At 44.7% G+C, this 19095-nt stretch overlaps 1 protein-coding gene across 8 annotated transcripts in view; it reads left to right on the top strand.

The window, feature by feature from the left end:
- Positions 1-19095, top strand: part of nav2a (neuron navigator 2a) — a 131112-nt gene that overhangs the window by 35003 nt on the left and 77014 nt on the right. For all 8 annotated transcript variants that reach the window (XM_042330770.1, XM_042330775.1, XM_042330772.1 and 5 more), the window contains exons 2-5: positions 1819-1936; positions 4703-4755; positions 17191-17263; positions 17585-17837. In XM_042330770.1, the coding sequence (XP_042186704.1) occupies positions 1819-1936; positions 4703-4755; positions 17191-17263; positions 17585-17837 (497 nt within the window). The remainder of the gene's footprint in view (positions 1-1818; positions 1937-4702; positions 4756-17190; positions 17264-17584; positions 17838-19095) is intronic.

Genomic DNA, 19095 nt, shown 5'->3' with positions numbered 1-19095 from the left:
AATCCAATGATCCACTGTATCCTTTAACCTTTGGTGTCAGTCATTGATTGGTGTCAATCGTGAAAACACATTATTTTGGTTGAAAATAGGTCTTTTCGACACCTTGTGCTCGATGGTTTGATATTCCCCAGATACAGTGTGTTACAGCATTTCATCCCCATAGAGAATGAACGCATATTACCAGCTTCATTTTGTGTTTAGTATATCCCCTTCAAATCAAGGCCTATTGATGAAACAATGGATTTTACAATACCGATGGGGAGCATTCAACTAGGCATTTCATCTCCAGTAATAATGATGAGCATAGATGAGCTCCTGTGTATGGATCTGGATAGTTTGGATCCACCGTACTGCCCCTCCTCCCTTTACACCTGCTGCATAAAACGGCTTCAAAGCAACCCCACATTCCTCTTCTTACTGCAAAACCTCCAGTGTTTTGAGAGAATCTTATCCTTTGCTTAAAGGTTCGTTTAGCACTGTCTGAGCCATGATATAGCTCTCTCCCTCTCTCTCTCTCTCTGTGTGTGTGTGTGTGTGTGTGTGTGTGTGTGTGTGTGTGTGTGTGTGTTGTGTTTGTGTGTGAGAGAGAGAGAGACTACTTAAAATAGTGTTTGAACCTTGCTCTGTGTGTGTGTATGTGTGTGTGTGTGTGTGTGTGTGTGTGTGTGTGTGTGTGTGTGTGTGTGTGTGTGTGTGTGTGTGTGTGTGTGTGTGTGTGTGTATGTGTGTGCATGTGCATGTGCGTGTGTGTGTGCGTGTGCATGTGTGTGTGTGTGTGTGTGTGTGTGTGTGTGTGTTTGAAATGAAGCATTCAGAGCAGTGATTCATATGATGAGTAACACTGAATTGGCCCCAGGTCTCTTTACCTTTAAAAACACAGAGAACTGGGGTCATATTGTGTGTGCGTGTGCACGTGTGTGATGCTTAATTCAACTGGTTTTGAAATACTGAAGTGAATGCTGCAACAAAACATTGCTCAGATTCATCCAGGATGCCTCAGACAAAACACTTATGTCAGACTCAATTCGTTTACTCCAGAATTTTATTGACGATTTGCTTTGAGATTTTGAACAACTTTCCACATGAAACGGCTCTTTAGCAACATTTTCTGAATATGTTCATCATCCCCTCTCCTACCTAATTGGCGTTATTTCTAATTATGCATCACTGTGTCCTTATTTCAGTGCTTTTGTTTGTTACCAACATTTGTAATCTCAAATCTCTCTCTCTTTCTGATCATTTGCATCGTTCTCTCCCTCTGCTCTTGCTTGTTTTTTTTGTTTTTTAATTTACCCAAATAAATCCCTCATCGGCCTTCAACCCGGGAGGGGCAAGCAGCCTTGGAGAGTGGGAGAGAGAGAGAGTTGTCTGCAACAACCAATTACAAGCGAAACTATTCCGATTATTCAGACACTTAAATCAAATCCCCGTACCCCTCCCTCCGGCACTCTGAAGGGCCTTTTCTGTCGTCGAGCCCGTGATGTCAGCGCCTCATTGAAACCGTCCACTCGCTCTGCTGCCGGAGCACAATGGTCCCAATTTGAATACCAGGCGGATATATGCCAGCCCCGAGCCCCAACAAAAGAAAACGGGCTGCGCGGGTCCTATTTCAACCATGTTGTTATTTTATTTGACTCGTAAATGTATTTTAATTCGAGTCCTTTTGTCCTTTTTAAAAGTGTGATGGGATTCGAAACACCCGCATGGCTTCTTAAAAATAAAAAAAACAGGGGCGCAAAGACTTGTGTTTTGTTTTTGATATTACTCGTTCCCCGGGCGTCTAATAAGTGGACGCTGGTGTTTTTGTGTCCCGAACAGATCTATACGGATTGGGCCAACCACTACCTAGCCAAGTCAGGACACAAGCGACTTATCAAGGACCTGCAGACGGACGTCACAGACGGAGTGCTGCTGGCGGAGATCATACAGGTTGTCGGTAAGGGGTACACTTTTTTAAACATCAACCGTCTCTTCTCTTGAAGCCTTATTATTACCGTTACTGCGCATGGGTTCAGTTGCAGGACTAGACTTCTCATGCAGATACTATATTTTTTATACTTTGAAGTTGTAACGCTACGTATACTCATGTGTATGTGTACAGTAATCGCCATAATGTTAAATGCTATTGGCGACGAAGTTATTACTTACAACATCGTATGTTATTAACGTATCATCAACAAGTTATTCTTCTCCAAAACTGAGTTGGGGAAATCCCTCGTTGCGCCCCCTGAAATATTTGACAATGGTGCAGTCAGAGAGAAGTTTGACTGAGGGAGAGTTTTGTAATGTCATGTCATTTTGCGCCCCCCTCCCCTTAAGTCAGAGTCCTGTAATTTCCCCACTTCACAAGCTGCCCTGTCATCTTTTAAAGAGGACGGCTGGTGGAAGGGGGAGACAGTGCCCTGAGGTTACAGCACTGTCACATCAACTGACCAAGACATATCACTCCTCTGCCTTCCCAGAGTTCTGTAGAACTTCATCAGAGAATATAGATGACATTTCTTTGTATACAGAACACTGCCTCAAATCGCAGAACACATGCAGAACATCATACAATACTCATGTAGAGCACACACAGAATTGGGAATAAGAATAAATTAGCGCAGAACACATCGTGGTCCCCACGTCGTAGAACATTTGCGCAGACTAGAGTCTTCATAGAATTCGGACTGGAACCTGGAGTAGAGAACAAGAAAAACCTTATCATTTTTGAAAGTCTGTAAGTCAAGAGTAGGCTGACGGGTCTTTAGAGCGGAAGATGGATTTTTTTGTTGTTGTTGCGTCATTGGCAGGATGGGTGGGTTTGGAGACACCGAGTCCTCTGTTCTCTTTTTCTTTGTCTCTTTCGATGCTCAGATTTAATCTCAGCAGTCACTGGATGGCGAGCTTCATCGCGGATGCACGTCTGACATAAGCATACTTCTTTGATGGTCTGTTATGTGACACAAGCTGGGTTGTCTTCCATCCCCTGATATCGTAGAACCCCACTGAGCGTGATTTCTCATCCCTCTGTATCCCTAGGGGACAGTGTAGGGTCTTACATTGTAAACATGAGTGCCCAACGCACCTGCACAAGCAGGTCACCAAGGTGGTGTTCATTGCACGTCTACAGCTGACTCATTTGACTTGAGTGTCTGGCTGTGTCGCCAGGCTGTTTCTGACACTCTTCCCCCAGCTGACTACTGCTACACGGGCATCATGTAACTGAGCTCTATCCCTCTTCCAATCTTAATATGAGTGCCCAAATTCACCAATTCATTCATAGTTTCCTTTCCCCCTCTCGGGGGGATATCACACCAGACACCAGAAATATTGCACCAATTTCTACTGAAATCTGTCCATGAAGCTCAGTGGGTGTGAAGCAGGGGGTGGGAGACACAGGGTCAGGGACCTGGCTGGGATGAGCAGCACATTATTTTGGTAGGAGACAACAGGGGAGGCCGGATGACAGATTAATGGCAGGGTTTAGAAGAGTCATAGTACATACTGGACGAAATGATAAACGCAACGTGCAAAAATGTCAACGATTTGACCGAGTTACAGTTCATATGAGGAAATCAGTCAATTGAAATCAATTCATTAGGCCCCAGTCTATGGATTTCACATGACTGGGAGTACGGATATTCATCTGTTGGTCACATATAACTTCATAAAAATGGGCCTCAGGATCCCGTCAGGGTATGTCTGTGCATTCTAATTGCCATCGATGAAATGCAATTGTGTCCGTAGCATATGCTTGCCCATACCATAACCCCACCGCCACCATGGGGCCCTCTGTTCACAACAGTTGGCATCAGGAAACCGCTCACCTACATGACGCCATACATGTGGTCTGCGGTTGTGAGTTCGGTTGGACGTATCGCCAAATGATCTAAAACGACATATGGTTAGGGAATGAACATTAAAAAATGAACAGCTCTGGTGGACATTCCTGCAGTCCGCATGCCAATTGCACGCTCCCTCAAAACTTGAGACATCTGTGGCATTGGGCTGTGTGACAAAACTGCACATTTTAGAGTGGCCTTTTATTGTCCCTAGCACAAGGGACACCTGTGTAATGATCATGCTGTTTAATCAGGTTCTTGATATGTCGCTAAGGAGAAATCTTCGCTAAGGAGAAATGGTCACTAACCTTGACGTGAACATATTTTGTTGCACACAATTTGAGAGAAATACATTTTTTGTGCTAATGGGAACATTTCTGGGATCGTTTATTTCAGCTGATGAAACATGGGACCAACAGTAGGTGGTAGTCAGTTTCCTGTGGCGGAGATCCACAGTGGGCCCCACCAGGCTGTAGTGTTGGCACAGTTGTCAGCTGTGTGAGAGAGAGAGGACAACCTTGTCTCAGCTGCTGTGGGCTGGGCCTCTAAGGGAGGGGGGAGCCACACACACCCCTTCTCCCAGCCAACTCTGCCTGGCCCCTAGCGGCCCCACACACATTTGCTATAACTAGATTGGGTTTCATCTCTCAGAAGAAAGAGGGGGCAGTGACCCTCTCCACCCAGTCACAGGCCTGCTCTCCTCACTTACTCTCTCTGGCACTGAGTAGGAACATGCTGGAGAAGAACCAGGGATATCACTAAGAACACCTTTTCTCTCTCTCTCTCTCTCTCTCTCTCTCTCTCTCTCTCTCACCCTGTGTCCCTCTCTCTCTGTGTCACCCTCTGTCTCCGTCTCCGTCTCTCTCTCGTGTCTTTAGCCAATGAGAAGATTGAAGACATCAATGGCTGCCCTAAGAGTCGTTCTCAGATGGTGAGTGACCCTCCTAGGGTTTCCTTCTATTGGTTTGTGTGTTTGGCAGCATAACGTTATAATCCTTGTGGTGGTGGTGTGTGTGTGTGTGTGTTTGCTTGTATGTATGGGTGAGTGTGTGAAGTAAAAGTTGCTTTTGATGTCTTGGCTCACCACAGTAGAGTGTTTGTGTGTTTGCTCATACGCGCGTGTGGACTTGAGCGTACGTGCAGGGCCTTATTTAAGCAGGACATTTCGAATTTAGCTCTGTCTCAGAAGACATTTGTCCAATTTAAGGGGTATGGATATTACTCTTGTTATTTTTACATATGTGGCTTTGCGGTCAGTCTTTGTAAAACATCTGGCCTATAGACAGGCCATTGGCTCTCACTTTAAAGGTCCAGGGGCTGAGGTTTGGTGTCTGGAAGAGAACCAAGCTTGCTTCATCGCATTGCTACTAGAAATAAAAACAATATTTATGTTATCTAGGGGACGAAATCCAGACAGAGGATTCAAGTTGCAATGACAATGAAAGCGTTAGCAGGGATGGCGATGTTGTAATGGCTGTGGCTACTATATAAGGATTCCCTTTCGGAGAGGGCTTTGGCAAGCATACTCTTTTCCCAGGCTAAGGCTTAGTTCTACTGTATATTCATTTCTGTGTTTATTGTGGTTTGTTGTGGCAGTTTAACATTTACAACCCATGAAAGTGAAAGGGGTACACCTAGTCAGTTGTCCAACTGAATGTATTCAACTGAAATGTATTTTGGTCATTTAACCCAACCCCTCTGAAATCAGCGATTGCCTTAATCGGCATCTACTTCTTTGGCACCCGGGGAACAGTGGGTTAACAAGGGTAGAACAACATCTTTTTACCTTGTCAGCTCGGGGACTCGATCCAGCAACCTTCCGGTTACTGAGTGTGAGAGAGAGAAAGTGTGTCTCTATCCATGTTAAAGATGTGTGTTTTTAATAGGGGTAGGTATTTGAAAGAATGTCTCATTTTGATAGGGCTGACCACAATTAGTCAACTGGTCGGTTGTATGGTCGATAGGCTGTTGGTCGACCAAGATTTTTTTAGTCGAGCAGTAGCAAATATATATACAGTGCCTTCAGAAAGTATTCAGGCCTCATTACTTTTTCCACTTTTTGTTACGTTACAGCCTTATTCTAAAATTGATTAACTAAAAAATAAAAATTCCTTAGCAATCTACACACAATACCCCATAATGCCAAAGTGAAAACAGGTTTTTAGACATTTTTGCCAATGTATTAAAAATAAGAAACAGATACCTTATTTACGTAAGTATTCAGACCCTTTATTATGAGACTCGAAATTGAGCTCAGGTGCATCCTGTTTCCATTGATCATCCTTGATGTTTCTACAACTTGATTGGAGTCTACCTGTGGTAAATTCAATTGATTGGACATGATTTGGTAAGGCACACAATTGTCTATTTAAAAGGTCCCACAGTTGACAGTGCATGTCAGAGCAAGAACCAAGCCATGAGGTCGAAGGAATTGTCTGATAAGCTCCCAGACAGGATTGTGTCGAGGCACAGATCTGGGGAAAGGTACCAAAACATTTCTGCAGCATTGAAGGTCCCCAAGAACACAGTGGCCTCCATCATTCTTAAAGGGAAGAAGTTTGGAACCACCAAGAGTGTAGAGCCAGAACTTGAGTCCGGACTTGAACCTGATCGAACACCTCGGGAGAGACCTGTAAATTGCTGTGCAGCAACGCTCTCCATCCAACCTGACAGAGCTTGAGAGGATCTGCAGAATAGTGGGAGAAACTCCCCAAATAAAGGTATGCCAAGCTTGCAGCATCATACCCAAGAAGACTCAATGCTGTAATCCCTGCCAAAAGTGCTTCAACAAAGTACTGAGTAAAGGTCTGAATTTGATATTTAAGTCGTTTGTTTTTAATACATTTGCAAACATTTAAAAAAAAAACTGATTTTGCTTTGTCATTGTGGGGTATTGTGTGTAGATTGATGAGGAAAAATCTATTTTGGAAATAAGGCTGTAACGTAACAAAATGTGGTAAAAGTTCTGAAAACTTTCCGAATGCACTGTATAAATGTGCCCATTTGGGAATCTGATAGTATTTCTGATTGGCTTAACGTACCCCCACTAATGAGCTGCGGAGCTTCTCAAAGTAATGTTTTCTTCACCTCAAACGGCAAGCAAACAAAGTCTGTTTTTACATCCGTTGAGAATGACAATAGTTCCAGTGGAAACGTCATAAAATAGCCCTACCTGATTTCCTTCTAATCAGTGCTTGACTTGGACTGAAATAGGTTCCGGTCCTCATTTTGGGTGCTGGTACTGTTTATATTTAGGTGCAGGAGCTACACAATACTTTTGAGCTAATATTCTTTAAGTGGAACAGGAGCTCAAGCAGTAGACAATTTGAGGTGCCAGTACTCAGCTCCGGTGAGTTCTTGCCCAAGTCAAGCACCGCTTCTTATCCCTTGCGCAAATTGCCAACAGCTGTGTCTGTCTCAAACACCACTCTGAGGGCCCAGAATATTTTATACAATGTTGCAGCACAAGCTTCTGCTGGACCAAATTTAATCGTTGATACAATGTTCCAAGTTCGTGGCTACGCATGGCCTGTCTGCAAATGTGATTTATAGGATACGTTTTTTAAATCAGGATATTTTCTACCTGCAGGCTGCACAGTTTTTATTTGTTGTCTTTATGTATGCTATTTTTACATAGTTGGCAATGGAAATAGAATTAACTTTTTTATGTTTGTATCATTTTCATTTAGATTTGGATACAATTTTGATTAACCACATGACAATGATTTTGAGATATGAAGACGTTATTATAAATTAAATTAAACTGTTCCACAGAAATGTGCATATAAAAACCATAACTGCCCCGCAGATCATTGGCATTCCACATGAGAAAGGTTGCCGACTCCTCGTGTAGCCTGTTACCGGCAGCTTTAGGAGAGTAATGGCCGTATCTGTAAAAGCCAGCAGGAGTAGGAGATTGGTTGGTTCAGGTTAAAGTGTTTTTCTTCTGGTTATCTAGATCTCTGGCTCCCTCTTGAGTCATTTGTGTGTTATTTCATCAAACAGTAAGCTTAAAGCATGAAACCAGCGCAATGCATATAGTTTATTTGATAAAAACACACAGGGTGTGTCTATATATGGAAAAATACACCTTTAAAAATGAAGACCAATCGATTGGTTGAAGAACGTCTTTCGGTCTACCAAGATTTTTTTTGCAGGGGACAGCACAAAATTGAGAGTACTCACATCTTAGCGAGAACCGAGCAGAAGGCAGAAGTTGCTATCTGTTGTTCCAATTACTGGTTGTTCTGATACAAATCTGATCACATTTTCACTGCACTTGACTCACTCCAAACAATAAACACATCTTAGCGCTATACATTTTGTCAGTGCTTATACATTTTCCTGCTAAATCATTTTACATTTGTACATTTCATATTCAATCATCAATCACTGCCCATGGTTGTGATTTCTGTGTTATTATTTTTTTTACTGCAATGAGAAAATAGCCGGTATCCCTCCTCTGAATGTGGAGGGTCGTAAATTGGCCAGTGTGCCAGTTGAAGGCAGATTTGGGCTGCTAGCCAGACCCCCCCCAACCAAAGCACACACACACACACACACACACACACACACACACACACACACACACACACACACACACACACAGAGGAATCAGTCAGCCGGTCCTCTCAAGTGTTCCGTCTCTCTGTCTCTCGACTATCAATTAGCCGGGTCCCAGTAGAGGTTGATTATGCCCTCCAGTCACCAGTAATTGAGACGTTCCAGGCTGCCTCTTGTCTCTGTAGTCCCTCTCTGGTCTCTGTTCCTCTCTGTGTCTTTGTTCTGTACAGTGATTAGACCCTTCTCTAAAACCTCTCTTAGCTTACCTCTGACTCCCACTGTTAGCATTTTACAGTGAGAGGTGGACAAGACGGTGGGCTGACCCTGTGTGTTTAAGTGTGTGTGTGTTTCTCTGTTTGGCCTGAGCTGAGAGATATTTGATGGGGGTGCATGTATTTGTGTGTCACAACTGTGTGTCGTGTGTTGTGGCAGCTTGCGTGTGTGAGCTCTTCAGCTGAAGCACTCGAGCAATGCTGGAGGCAGGCGCAAACTGTCATTGTGCACATGACTGCTGCTTTGTGCATTTTAATACAGAGTGAAAACACACACACACTTTCCCTGTTAGCTGGCCACTCAACACCCGGGACCTACTGAGAGCTCCATTAATGACACTTGACTTGATTGCTGTGGTAAAGCTGCATTCAAAACACTGAAAAGCTGCGGGCAATTAACAACTCTACACTTAACCTCTTGTTTTAAACCAGCAAACATGTAAACAAGCTTAGGACATATAATGGAGTAATATAGTGCCTTTTTTGTCACCATCTTGCTCATTTTCATGTTCATTCTTGTAGCATCTCTCTCAGTGTTTCAGATGAGTGGGGAATAGGATTGCACATTTTGAGGAATATTCAGAGGTGGAAACTTTCCGTGGGAATTAACGGGAATATATGGGAATTAATGGGAATATTATTAATATTAATACTATTTAAATGTAGATGTTTTTTGCTTTGGATATAGTTACCATATCATATGGAGACAGAAACATAAACCTTTTACCTTATCATAAGTAGACATAATTGCAAATGATTAAATCCTTTCAATAGAACAAAAAAAACATTTAGTTACGAATTGAACTTTAATTAAGTGAGTTGACTCTTCACATGGGATGATTTCACTGAACAACAAAAGAAAGGGAATATTGAATGATCCCCAATGATCCATCGCATCTCCCAAAAACGTTTTCAACAAACATCTGTAAAATGATAGACTAGAAACTATAGCTTTGATTGTCTTCCTCTCAGGCTTCCATGTCTTCTCCCTGGACCTCCTTAATGTCCACCTCTTGAACATCAGACTGAGGCCTCATCTTCACTGTCACTTTCCAACCTTGTTGAGGATGGCTCGTTGTCAGGCTCAAAAAGACTCAAATTTGCCCGGATGGCCACCGATTTTTCAACCCTTGTATTGGTCTGCCTGTTGCGGGCTTTGGTGTGTGTGTGTGTGTGTGTTCCCAAACAAGGACCAGTTGCACTCTGAGGCGGCTGATGTTGGTGGGATTTGCAGGATGATGGCGGCAACAGGGGAAAGAGCCTCAGATCCACAATGTCCCTTCCACCAGGTGGCTGATGAGATATGTTGGCACGACTGCCATATTGCATCTCCATCCCAAAGCCGTTGCTTGGAAGTGCCAAGAACCTTGCCCTCATCCAGGCCAAGGTGGCGAGACACGGTAGTGATGACACCATAGGCCTTGTTGATCTCTGCACCAGACAGGATGCTCTTGCCAACATACTTGGGGTCCAACGTGTACGCTGCGGCGTGTATGGGCATCAGGCAGAAGTCTTCACGCTTTATGTATTTCAGAACTGCAGTTTCCTCTGCTTGGAGCAACAGTGAAGTGGGCAGGGTGTTACGGATTTCTTCTCTTACATCGACAAGCAGAGTCTGAACGTCAGACGGGATGGCATTGTCTCCTTCAATCCGTGCAATGGCTACTGTTATAGGTTTCAGGAGTTTCAGTCTGCTTACCACTCTCTCCCAAAATACATAATCCAGGAGGATCCTTCTGATGGGGCTGTGATATGGCAATTTCTTGGAGAGACTTCTTCCCCTCCAGGAGACTGTCAAACATGATGACAACCCCACCCCCAACGGGTGTTGCTGGGCAGCTTCAATGTGGTGCTCTTATTCTTCTCACTTTGCTTGGTGAGGTAGATTGCTGCTATACCTTGATGGCCCTTCACATACCTAACAATTTCCTTGGCTCTCTTGTAGAGCGTATCCATTGTTTTCAGTGCCATGATGTCCTTGAGGAGCAGATTCAATGCATGAGCAGCACAGCCAATGGGTGTGATGTGAGGGTAAGACTCCTCCACTTCAAACCAAGCAGCCTTCATGTTCGCAGCATTGTTTCAGTCACCAGTGCAAATCCCTTCTGTGGGCCAAGGTCATTGAAGACTGCCTACAGCTTATCTGCAATGTAGAGACCGGTGTGTCTGTTGTCCCCTGTGTCTGTGCTTTTGTAGTATAATGGTTGAGGGGTGGAGATGATGTAGTTAATTATTCCTTGCCCACAAACATTCAATCCACCCATCAGAGATGATTGCAATACAGTCTGCTTTCTCTATGATTTGCTTGACCTTCGCTTGAACTCTGCATCTAGCAAATGAGTAGATAAAGCATGTCTGGTTGGAGGGGTGTATGCTGGGTGAAGAACATTCAGAAATCTCCCCCAATACACATTGCCTGTGAATATCAGAGGTAAACCAGTTGCATACACAGCTTGAGCAACATATTCATCAGCATTTCTCTGACTACGTTCCTCCATTGAGTCAAAAAATTCTGATTCCAGGAGGACCATGAGCTGTTGCTATCGATAAGGTGTCCGATTCACCATTTTCACCTTGAATAGAAGTAGAGGGTCTTTTGTCAGAGGTTGCTTGTTGTGAGCGCTGGGGGAACTTTATGCACTTGGCCAGATGATTATCCATCTTTGTTGCATTCTTCACAGATGATTTGGCACAGTATTTGCCCATGTACACAGCTTTTCCTTCTACATTAGCTGCAGTGAAATGTCTCCACACATCAGATAGTGCCCGTGGCATTTTCCTGTAAAAAAATCCCAAAGACAATTCCATGTAGATAAATAGTTAAGCAGTTAGATTAAACAACTCCTTTGTAAGATAAATGTTTAAAATGAAACATGTATGGAAACATGTCAAGACTGACGCCGGAGATGAGAAGCAGGTACGGGGAGTCAATATTTAACAATGAACAGACATGAAACAAGACCGGAATAACATCAGCACACGGGTATACAAGGACATATGACAAGCAATGCTGAAGCGGGGAACAGAGTGGGGGAACAGACAGATATAGGAGGTTAATAACAGAGGTGAGTGAGTCCAAGTGAGTCCAATAATCGCTGAAGTGCGTGATGGGGGGAAGGCAGGTATGCGTAATGATGGTGGCAGGTGTGCGTAATGATGGTGGCAGGTGTGCGTAATGATGGTGGCAGGTGTGCGTAATGATGGTAGGAGTGCGAAATGCTGGGGAGCCTGGCGCTCGATGGCAGGAGTGCGTAATGCTGGGGAGCCTGACGCTCGATGGCAGGAGTGTGTAATGCTGGGGAGCCTGGCGACCCTGGGGTGCCAGGGGGGGGGGGGGAAGAGCGGGAGCAGGCGTAACAGAAACAGGTGAGTTAACACTCCTCAGTTAGCAGGCTCAAGCAAGCTAAAACCCACATGGTAGCAAAAACTAACTAGCAGAAATTGTTAACAAGTTAGAAATGATTTAAACACACTTTGCTGTCGGCTACTATTTACTAGTTAACAAAAAATCATGTATGTCATATCAAATATATTCACCCCATTCAGTATTGTAATCAAAACATACCAGAAAGCATGTAGTCCTTGGCTCAGACAGTGTAGTAGTGTGGGCTCAATAGCATCTCATTAGTGTGCAAGATCTTGAGAATCAGCTGTACATGTGATGGAAGAATGCACTGTGCATGCAGAGGGTTGCAATTCCATTAAATTGGGGATAGTTTAACAAAAATATGCCACAAGACCTAGAATTGCCTTATGTGTATCCCACAAAAAAAAGGTTCTCTGTTATAAGCTAACTTTTTTGATGAATTTAAGCAAAATTCCTCAAATTCCCTGGTTTAACTTCCGACCCTATGGAACCCTAGTGGGGAATAGTTGTTTTTACAACTGTCAGATCCTACAACGGTGCCCCTCACACACACACACACACACACACACACACACACACACACACACACACACACACACACACACACACACACACACACACACACACACACACACACACAACACACACACACACAAAACACACACACACACACAACACAAAACACACACACAACAAACACACACGCACACACAAAATACACACACACACACACACACCTTTTATTGCTAGTCCCTCCCAGTCTCATACCCTTGCCACCCAGGAAGTAACCATAGCTTTCTGAGTGACATGCTCTCATCGGGGTAGTGTTGACACAGAGGTGCTAAAACCACACAGGACGCTCCCTCTACTGCACCCCCCTCACATACCCCTGAATTGCTTTAGGTCTGTCAGAGGCCTACTTCTTACTGTGGAGGGACACATTAGTGTCACACTCAAAGTCACACACACTGCTCTGTTGTTCGGGTAGATTTATTGGTGTACATTGTTTAATTGCAGTGTGTGTCGTGTTTCTGGCTCACAATGTTTTATTTCCAACTTCCTGTTTCGCCCTCAGTTTGGTTCTAGTTCGGAGAGATCTATTTCTCTCTCCTCTACCGGGAACAGACATTATTACTAGCTCCATACAGGTGGAAACCAGTTTAAACCCGTCTTCCCAGTAAGCCTCTCTGAATGGGGATGATGAAAACAAGGCCTTAGGAGGCTTCATAAGCCCTCAGAGAATGTCAAATGGAGTTTCCTCCTTTACATCACGGCATTGTCCGTTCTAAACTTCAACCCGAGTTTCACCTCCAGGTGCCACTCAAAGCCACGACAGCTGTAAGTCTGCCAAAACAAGTGCATGCTGTTTTATACAGCGTCAGGTTATCATATTTACATATTACATGACCATAAAGATTGTATTGATTGGTAATGTGAGTCGCCACAGGTGAGTACGGGAAGCAGGATAACACTAGCAGGATACGGTCTGAAGTTAATGTGTAATCGGGTGTGTGACAGCTAGGGGAATAACTGCGTCAGGCCACATGTGTTTGTGTGTGTGTGTGTGACACCCACCTGTATCAGCTGGTCAAACTCCATGTGATCAAATGCAAGTGCAGTGCAATCACAGGTGCCGTGACCGCACAGTGTTGCTAGGCAACCCCGCATGGAGGAGTGTCAGCCGTGTGACCACAAGGTATAGGCTGGGGCTGTTTGGGTCTGCACTGCTCCGGGCCTCCCTCTCTCCTCCTCATCTGCGGGTAGAGGATTGGATCTCATTTCTTGTCGCTCCGTGTCCTCTGCTGCATCTAGACTGCACCCAGTCGATTGTTTCACTGTAAAGTACCGTAGTATTGGTGTTGTTGTTTTTTTGCTGTTGTTGTGTGCGTTGAGTTACGTGCCACTTGGGTGCCAGTACTACCACCTTTTCAAAGAAGGTAGATGTGTAACGCGATGAAACTGTTTAGTTGAATTAAATGGTGGGGGAGGTACAGTATGTTAAAGTTGTATTAAAGTTGTGCTGGCCGACTACAGGGCTTGTTGACTCTCCAAAACCATAATGTACGGGTATTGTAAAGAGAGAGCGGTATTTACGGGGTTAGTGTTACCTTGGTTCGGAGGTCGAAGTTTCACTGAGATTACTGTCTGAGAGAGTGAAAGGCGGGAGCGCAGAAACACGCACGCCGACTCAGTCATGTCACAAGATAGGACTCCTTAAGACATTAACAAAGCTTCCGGTGAGGGGGCGTACACACACACACAAACAATAGATTCTCTGCGATGTAAAAAAGTGTTTGTCTAAAGGGCAGTTGTAGGGCCGGCCCTACTGTGCTGCTAGCTGGCTGAGACCCAGCATGTGATGACAGCCTTCGAGAGAGGTGTGTGTGTGTGTGTGTGTGTCTGAGAGAGAGCCACAGTACAGTAGAACAGTGTTTAGTGTGATACTGTATTTGCTGGGATCGTGCCTTCAACACAGGCTCTGAGAACTTGCTAGGTAAGAGGGAACTCTATGGAAATATTGCAGTAGAATTGTATCTCGGTATTGGAAGTTGGATTTTGCTGTTACAACGGTTGTTATTTTGTAATAATAACGGTCAATTTAAGGCCGTGCAATTTCACATTGTTGATTTAATTACCTAATTATTGTCGCTGTCTAGGTGGCCATATAACTGAATGATCCAGTTTTTTAAAAATTATTGGGATTGCAAGTTATTCAGTTGCAGTGTAGTTTGAGTACTACTTGTGTCCCGTGTCCAATCTACCTGCAGGGTGAGACTATCTGTTGCCGTGACAAGTCTCATGTCCAGTGTGTGTTCTTAGTGCATAGGGTGGACAGGGAGAGGCTTATATACTCCCATCACGGTTACGTGTGTTGTCCCCATGACGTCGAAGCTCGGCACAACACCTATTGACTCAGTGGCGTTATTACATTCTAATTAATTATCCAGATTGCATTCACTCAAGGTTTATTAATCATGCACATTGTTGATGAGAAGAGCACTGTCTGATCAGAATTAGCAGGAGGTAAAAAAAAGAGTGGAGATACCGGAAGAGATGACAGGAGAGGATGAGGGGAATACGAGAGAACTAGAAAAGGAGAGGATGAGGAGAAGATAGGCAGTTGTATTTGAAGTAGAGAACTCATTGTCAGAGCACCTGTGTCTCCCTATTTTGTTTTACCCCTTTTTCTCTCCAATGTTGTGGTATCCAATTGGTAGTTACAGTCTTGTCCCATCACTGCTATTCCCGTACGGACTCGGGAGAGGCAAAGGTTTGAGAGCCGTGTGTCCTCCGAAACACGACACAACCAAGCCGCAATGCTTCTTGACACACTGCCCGCTTAACCCGGAAGCCAGCCGCACCAATGTGTCGGAGGAAACACCGTACACCTGGCGACTGTGTCAGCGTGCATGCGGCCCGGCCTGCCACAGGAGTCGCTAGAGCGCGATGGGACAAGGACAATCCCTCAAGGCCAAACTGCGCCACTCGTGAGGCCCTACTTTGATGTTCTATTCCAACAGTTTGATTTCTCACTTTTCCGCACCACACTGGAATTCCCAAAGTTGCAATTCTGAATCGATCCCCTGTTTGAATGCAGATTAAATGTGTTTTCTAAAGTTTGAGCACCATGTGCTCTCACTCAGCGGGTGTTTTTATTTAGCCAGAAGAGTCTTTATTTTTACCTCCTCAGTACCAGGGGTATTTGGGTCAGGGGTATATCAGAGAAGAGGTCAGGGAAGTATTTTAGTAGTGTTGACGTGTGTGTGTGTGTGTGTGCTCGTGCGCGCGCATGAGTGCCTGCGTGTGTATGGGTGCGGGTATGTCACATGGAAGATGGGGACTTTTAAGAGGAGGGGTATCTCAGTCAAGCTGGGGGTATTTTAGTAGGGTCTGGGGGTATTTCAGGGTGGCTCGCGGGTAGTTCAGTGAAACGATGGTGGCATGTGGGTCTGGGGTATTTAAAAAGACGGGGTATTTTAGTAGGGTCTGGGAGGGTATTTCAGGGTGGCTCGCGGGTAGTTCAGTGAAGTGATGGTGGCATGTGGGTCTGGGGTATTTAAAAGACAGGGGGGTGTTTTAGTGAGTGGGGGATATTTTAACTTTGTAGTGAGCAGAGCCTGGTCTAAATTCCTTCTGGTTCTCAGTCTGTGTCCTCTCTGACCTCCCAGCATGTGTCGCCATAGAACAGCTGTTCTGGGGTCAGCGGCTCACTGACCTGGAGTCTGCTTCTGATTCGTCGTATGACATCATTGAAATATCTGATGTAGAATCAGAGGGCTACTGTAGGAGGATGATATTGATATTAATGTATTAAATAGCCAGTGTTATTTTAGTTTGTTCTCCATAAAGTACAACGTCTTATTTTTCTAAATTGAACGGCTGCACTCTGCTCAGTCGAAACCCGTTTCACACTAATAGACTGTTGGGTGGGTGCTAGCTAATACCGATGGGGGAGATGAATTGCGCCTAGGTGTATATTAGCATGAGACGGATTCCGTTTCGATGAGGTTCCCTTGATTGAACAGTGAAATTGGTCGCTCCTCAACAGCATGAACGGTGAAAATGGCTGCTGCTGTGGCGTTTGAATCAATTGTTATATTGCTCAATTCCCTCCCCTGTTTGTTCACCTGAACCTGACCGTTGGCAACCCTTGAACTCTCCTTTTTTTTAAATTGATGATGTCATTCGATGACTCTGTTTTATTTTGTTCACCTGGGGGTTGACATTTTGCGGCCAATGGGCTGAATCGAAGTAGGGTCACATAGTGAGCTTGTAACTAAGCAAATTCTGTCGACCAATCACATCACCTGGCTGTTGATTGTTGACAGCTCAGCACAGCTGGGTCGGTATGGTAACAGGGTCAAAGTAGAATGCTTTTGTCATCTAAGGTACTCCAGTGGAGGTGTATGTCTGGCTTATTTTAATGCTGCTTTGACCAGGCTATGTCATTAAACAATCGACTCACCTTACTCAGGTCGGCACTCTGCGAAGTCAATCCCTGTAAGCATGTCCCGAAACCCTAAGGCGGGCGATGTGTTTGCGATGGCTATCTTTGAGTAGGCTGCTGATAACTGCCTATGCGTTCGTTACTGACTGTGTGATGAGTGGAGTTACATCTGAATGTAAAACGGTTCTCTCTGTCTCTCTTCTCCTCCTCCTCCAGATTGAGAACATTGATGCCTGCCTCCGTTTCCTGGCAGCCAAAGGAGTCAACATACAGGGCCTGTCTGCAGAGGGTAAACGCTCATCAGTCACACACACCTGCTGAGACTACATTGACTGACTATAGTGGCTAGAATACTGTGTAGTGAGCTTGTAACTTTCCTCTCTGTATCTCACATCTCTCTCTTCTTCTTCCTACCTCTTCATCTCATTCTCTCTCTCTCTCTCTCTCTGTCTATTTACCTCTCTTTCTCTCTCTCTCTCTCTCTCTCTCTCTCTCTCTCTGTGTCTATTTACCTCTCTTTTCTCTCTCTCTCTCTCTCTCTCTCTGTCTATTTACTCTCTCTCTCTCTCTCTCTGTCTATTTACCTCTCTCCCCTGCTCTCCTTACGCAGAGATCCGGAATGGGAATCTGAAGGCCATTCTGGGGCTCTTCTTCAGCCTGTCTCGCTACAAGCAGCAGCAGGCCCACCGCCAGTACTCCCAGCCCCACCTTAACCCCCAGCCCCAGAGCCCTCAACCTCCCCTGATCCAGCAGACCGACGCCCCTGCCCAGCTCAGCAGCCACCCTGTCCCCCCTACGCATGAGACTCCGGCCCCCACAGCACAAGCAGCCCAGAAAACAGCACAGGCCGAGATGCAGTCCAGGTAAGCCTGTTGGATCACCGCTACACTGATGCATTCTGGGAAGATGTAGTTCGTAATACTTACAATTTGAAATGTCTTCCCTCTTTTGCTCCTTGTTGATGTCATCAGTGTTCAATTTACCGTCTCGGTCTTATTTCCTCTCTCTTTCCAGTTGTCTTCGCTCCGGTCTTCTGTAAATGTCAAATGAGTCTTTCTGTCTCTCCCGTCCTCCATTGCGCTCTCCTTCTCTTTCTTTCTCTCTCTCCTCCTAGGGCTGGGTCTCAGAGTAAACTGCTCAGGTTTTCCCTTGGTCAGAAAAAGTCCTCTAGGTCAGCTCTTTTTCTCTCCCTCTTTCTCCCACTCTTCTTTGTGGTCATGCATCTTCCTCCTCCACTCCTCCTCATCTTCTAATTCTCCCCCCTTTCCTCACTATTTCCAGAGTAGGTAGAGGTTGCCCATAACAACTGATACAGGGTCAGATTTGTTTCAACATGTAATAGTTATGGTTACTATAGAAGTGTTATTAATGTGATCCTAGATCTGTGGTAAGGGCAACTTCTACCTGAAACTACTATTCTACTCTGCATGAGTTTTGAAGAGAGGGGACTCCAAGGCTCCATTTTGGAAAGTCCTGTTTGACTCTGGCATCACGCCTCATTTGGCATGTCTGCTTAATGGGGTGTGAGGGACCTTTAGATAACCCCTGTGTGTTTGTGTGTGTGTGTGTGTGGTTGCCTGCGTGTGATGTGCATGTGTGTGCGCTCACTCAAGAATGTGAGAGAGTGTCTCACTGTGAGTATGACCTTAATAATGAACTGAGATGGAGGAGTGGATGGCTTGAATTTGGTTGTATGTTATGATAACGGATTGGATAGGCCACTACTACTATCCTCCTACTACTGTACTGTGTTCTGTGAGATAATGTTTCATCAGTGATGTCACACACTTTCTACATTCGTCTGGGCCCATATTCATAAACTGTCATAAAGTAGGAGTACTGACCTAGGATCAGTTTAGCCTTTTGTGTCATTATTAAAAAGAAAGGCCTTAGTCCTAGAGTAACACTCCTACTCTGAGAGGTTTTTATGAATAGTGGCCAAAAACGTTGTTTTGCAAGCATGTCACCGTTTTCTACACCAACTGACTGAATGAAATGAAGTGAAGTTGAGGATGTGTTGTTGCGTGCTGCCTAAACCCAACACAGCAGGCATAAAAAGATGCCTGAACGGAGTCCTCACGTCCGTTTTTCAGGGGAAACAGAAGTTAGGTTGAAAATACT

Source organism: Oncorhynchus tshawytscha, linkage group LG12 (genome assembly GCF_018296145.1).
Source record: "Oncorhynchus tshawytscha isolate Ot180627B linkage group LG12, Otsh_v2.0, whole genome shotgun sequence".
NCBI lineage: Eukaryota > Metazoa > Chordata > Actinopteri > Salmoniformes > Salmonidae > Oncorhynchus > Oncorhynchus tshawytscha.
Note: the sequence above shows the minus strand (reverse complement) of the source record. Positions and strands in the feature narration are given on the sequence as shown.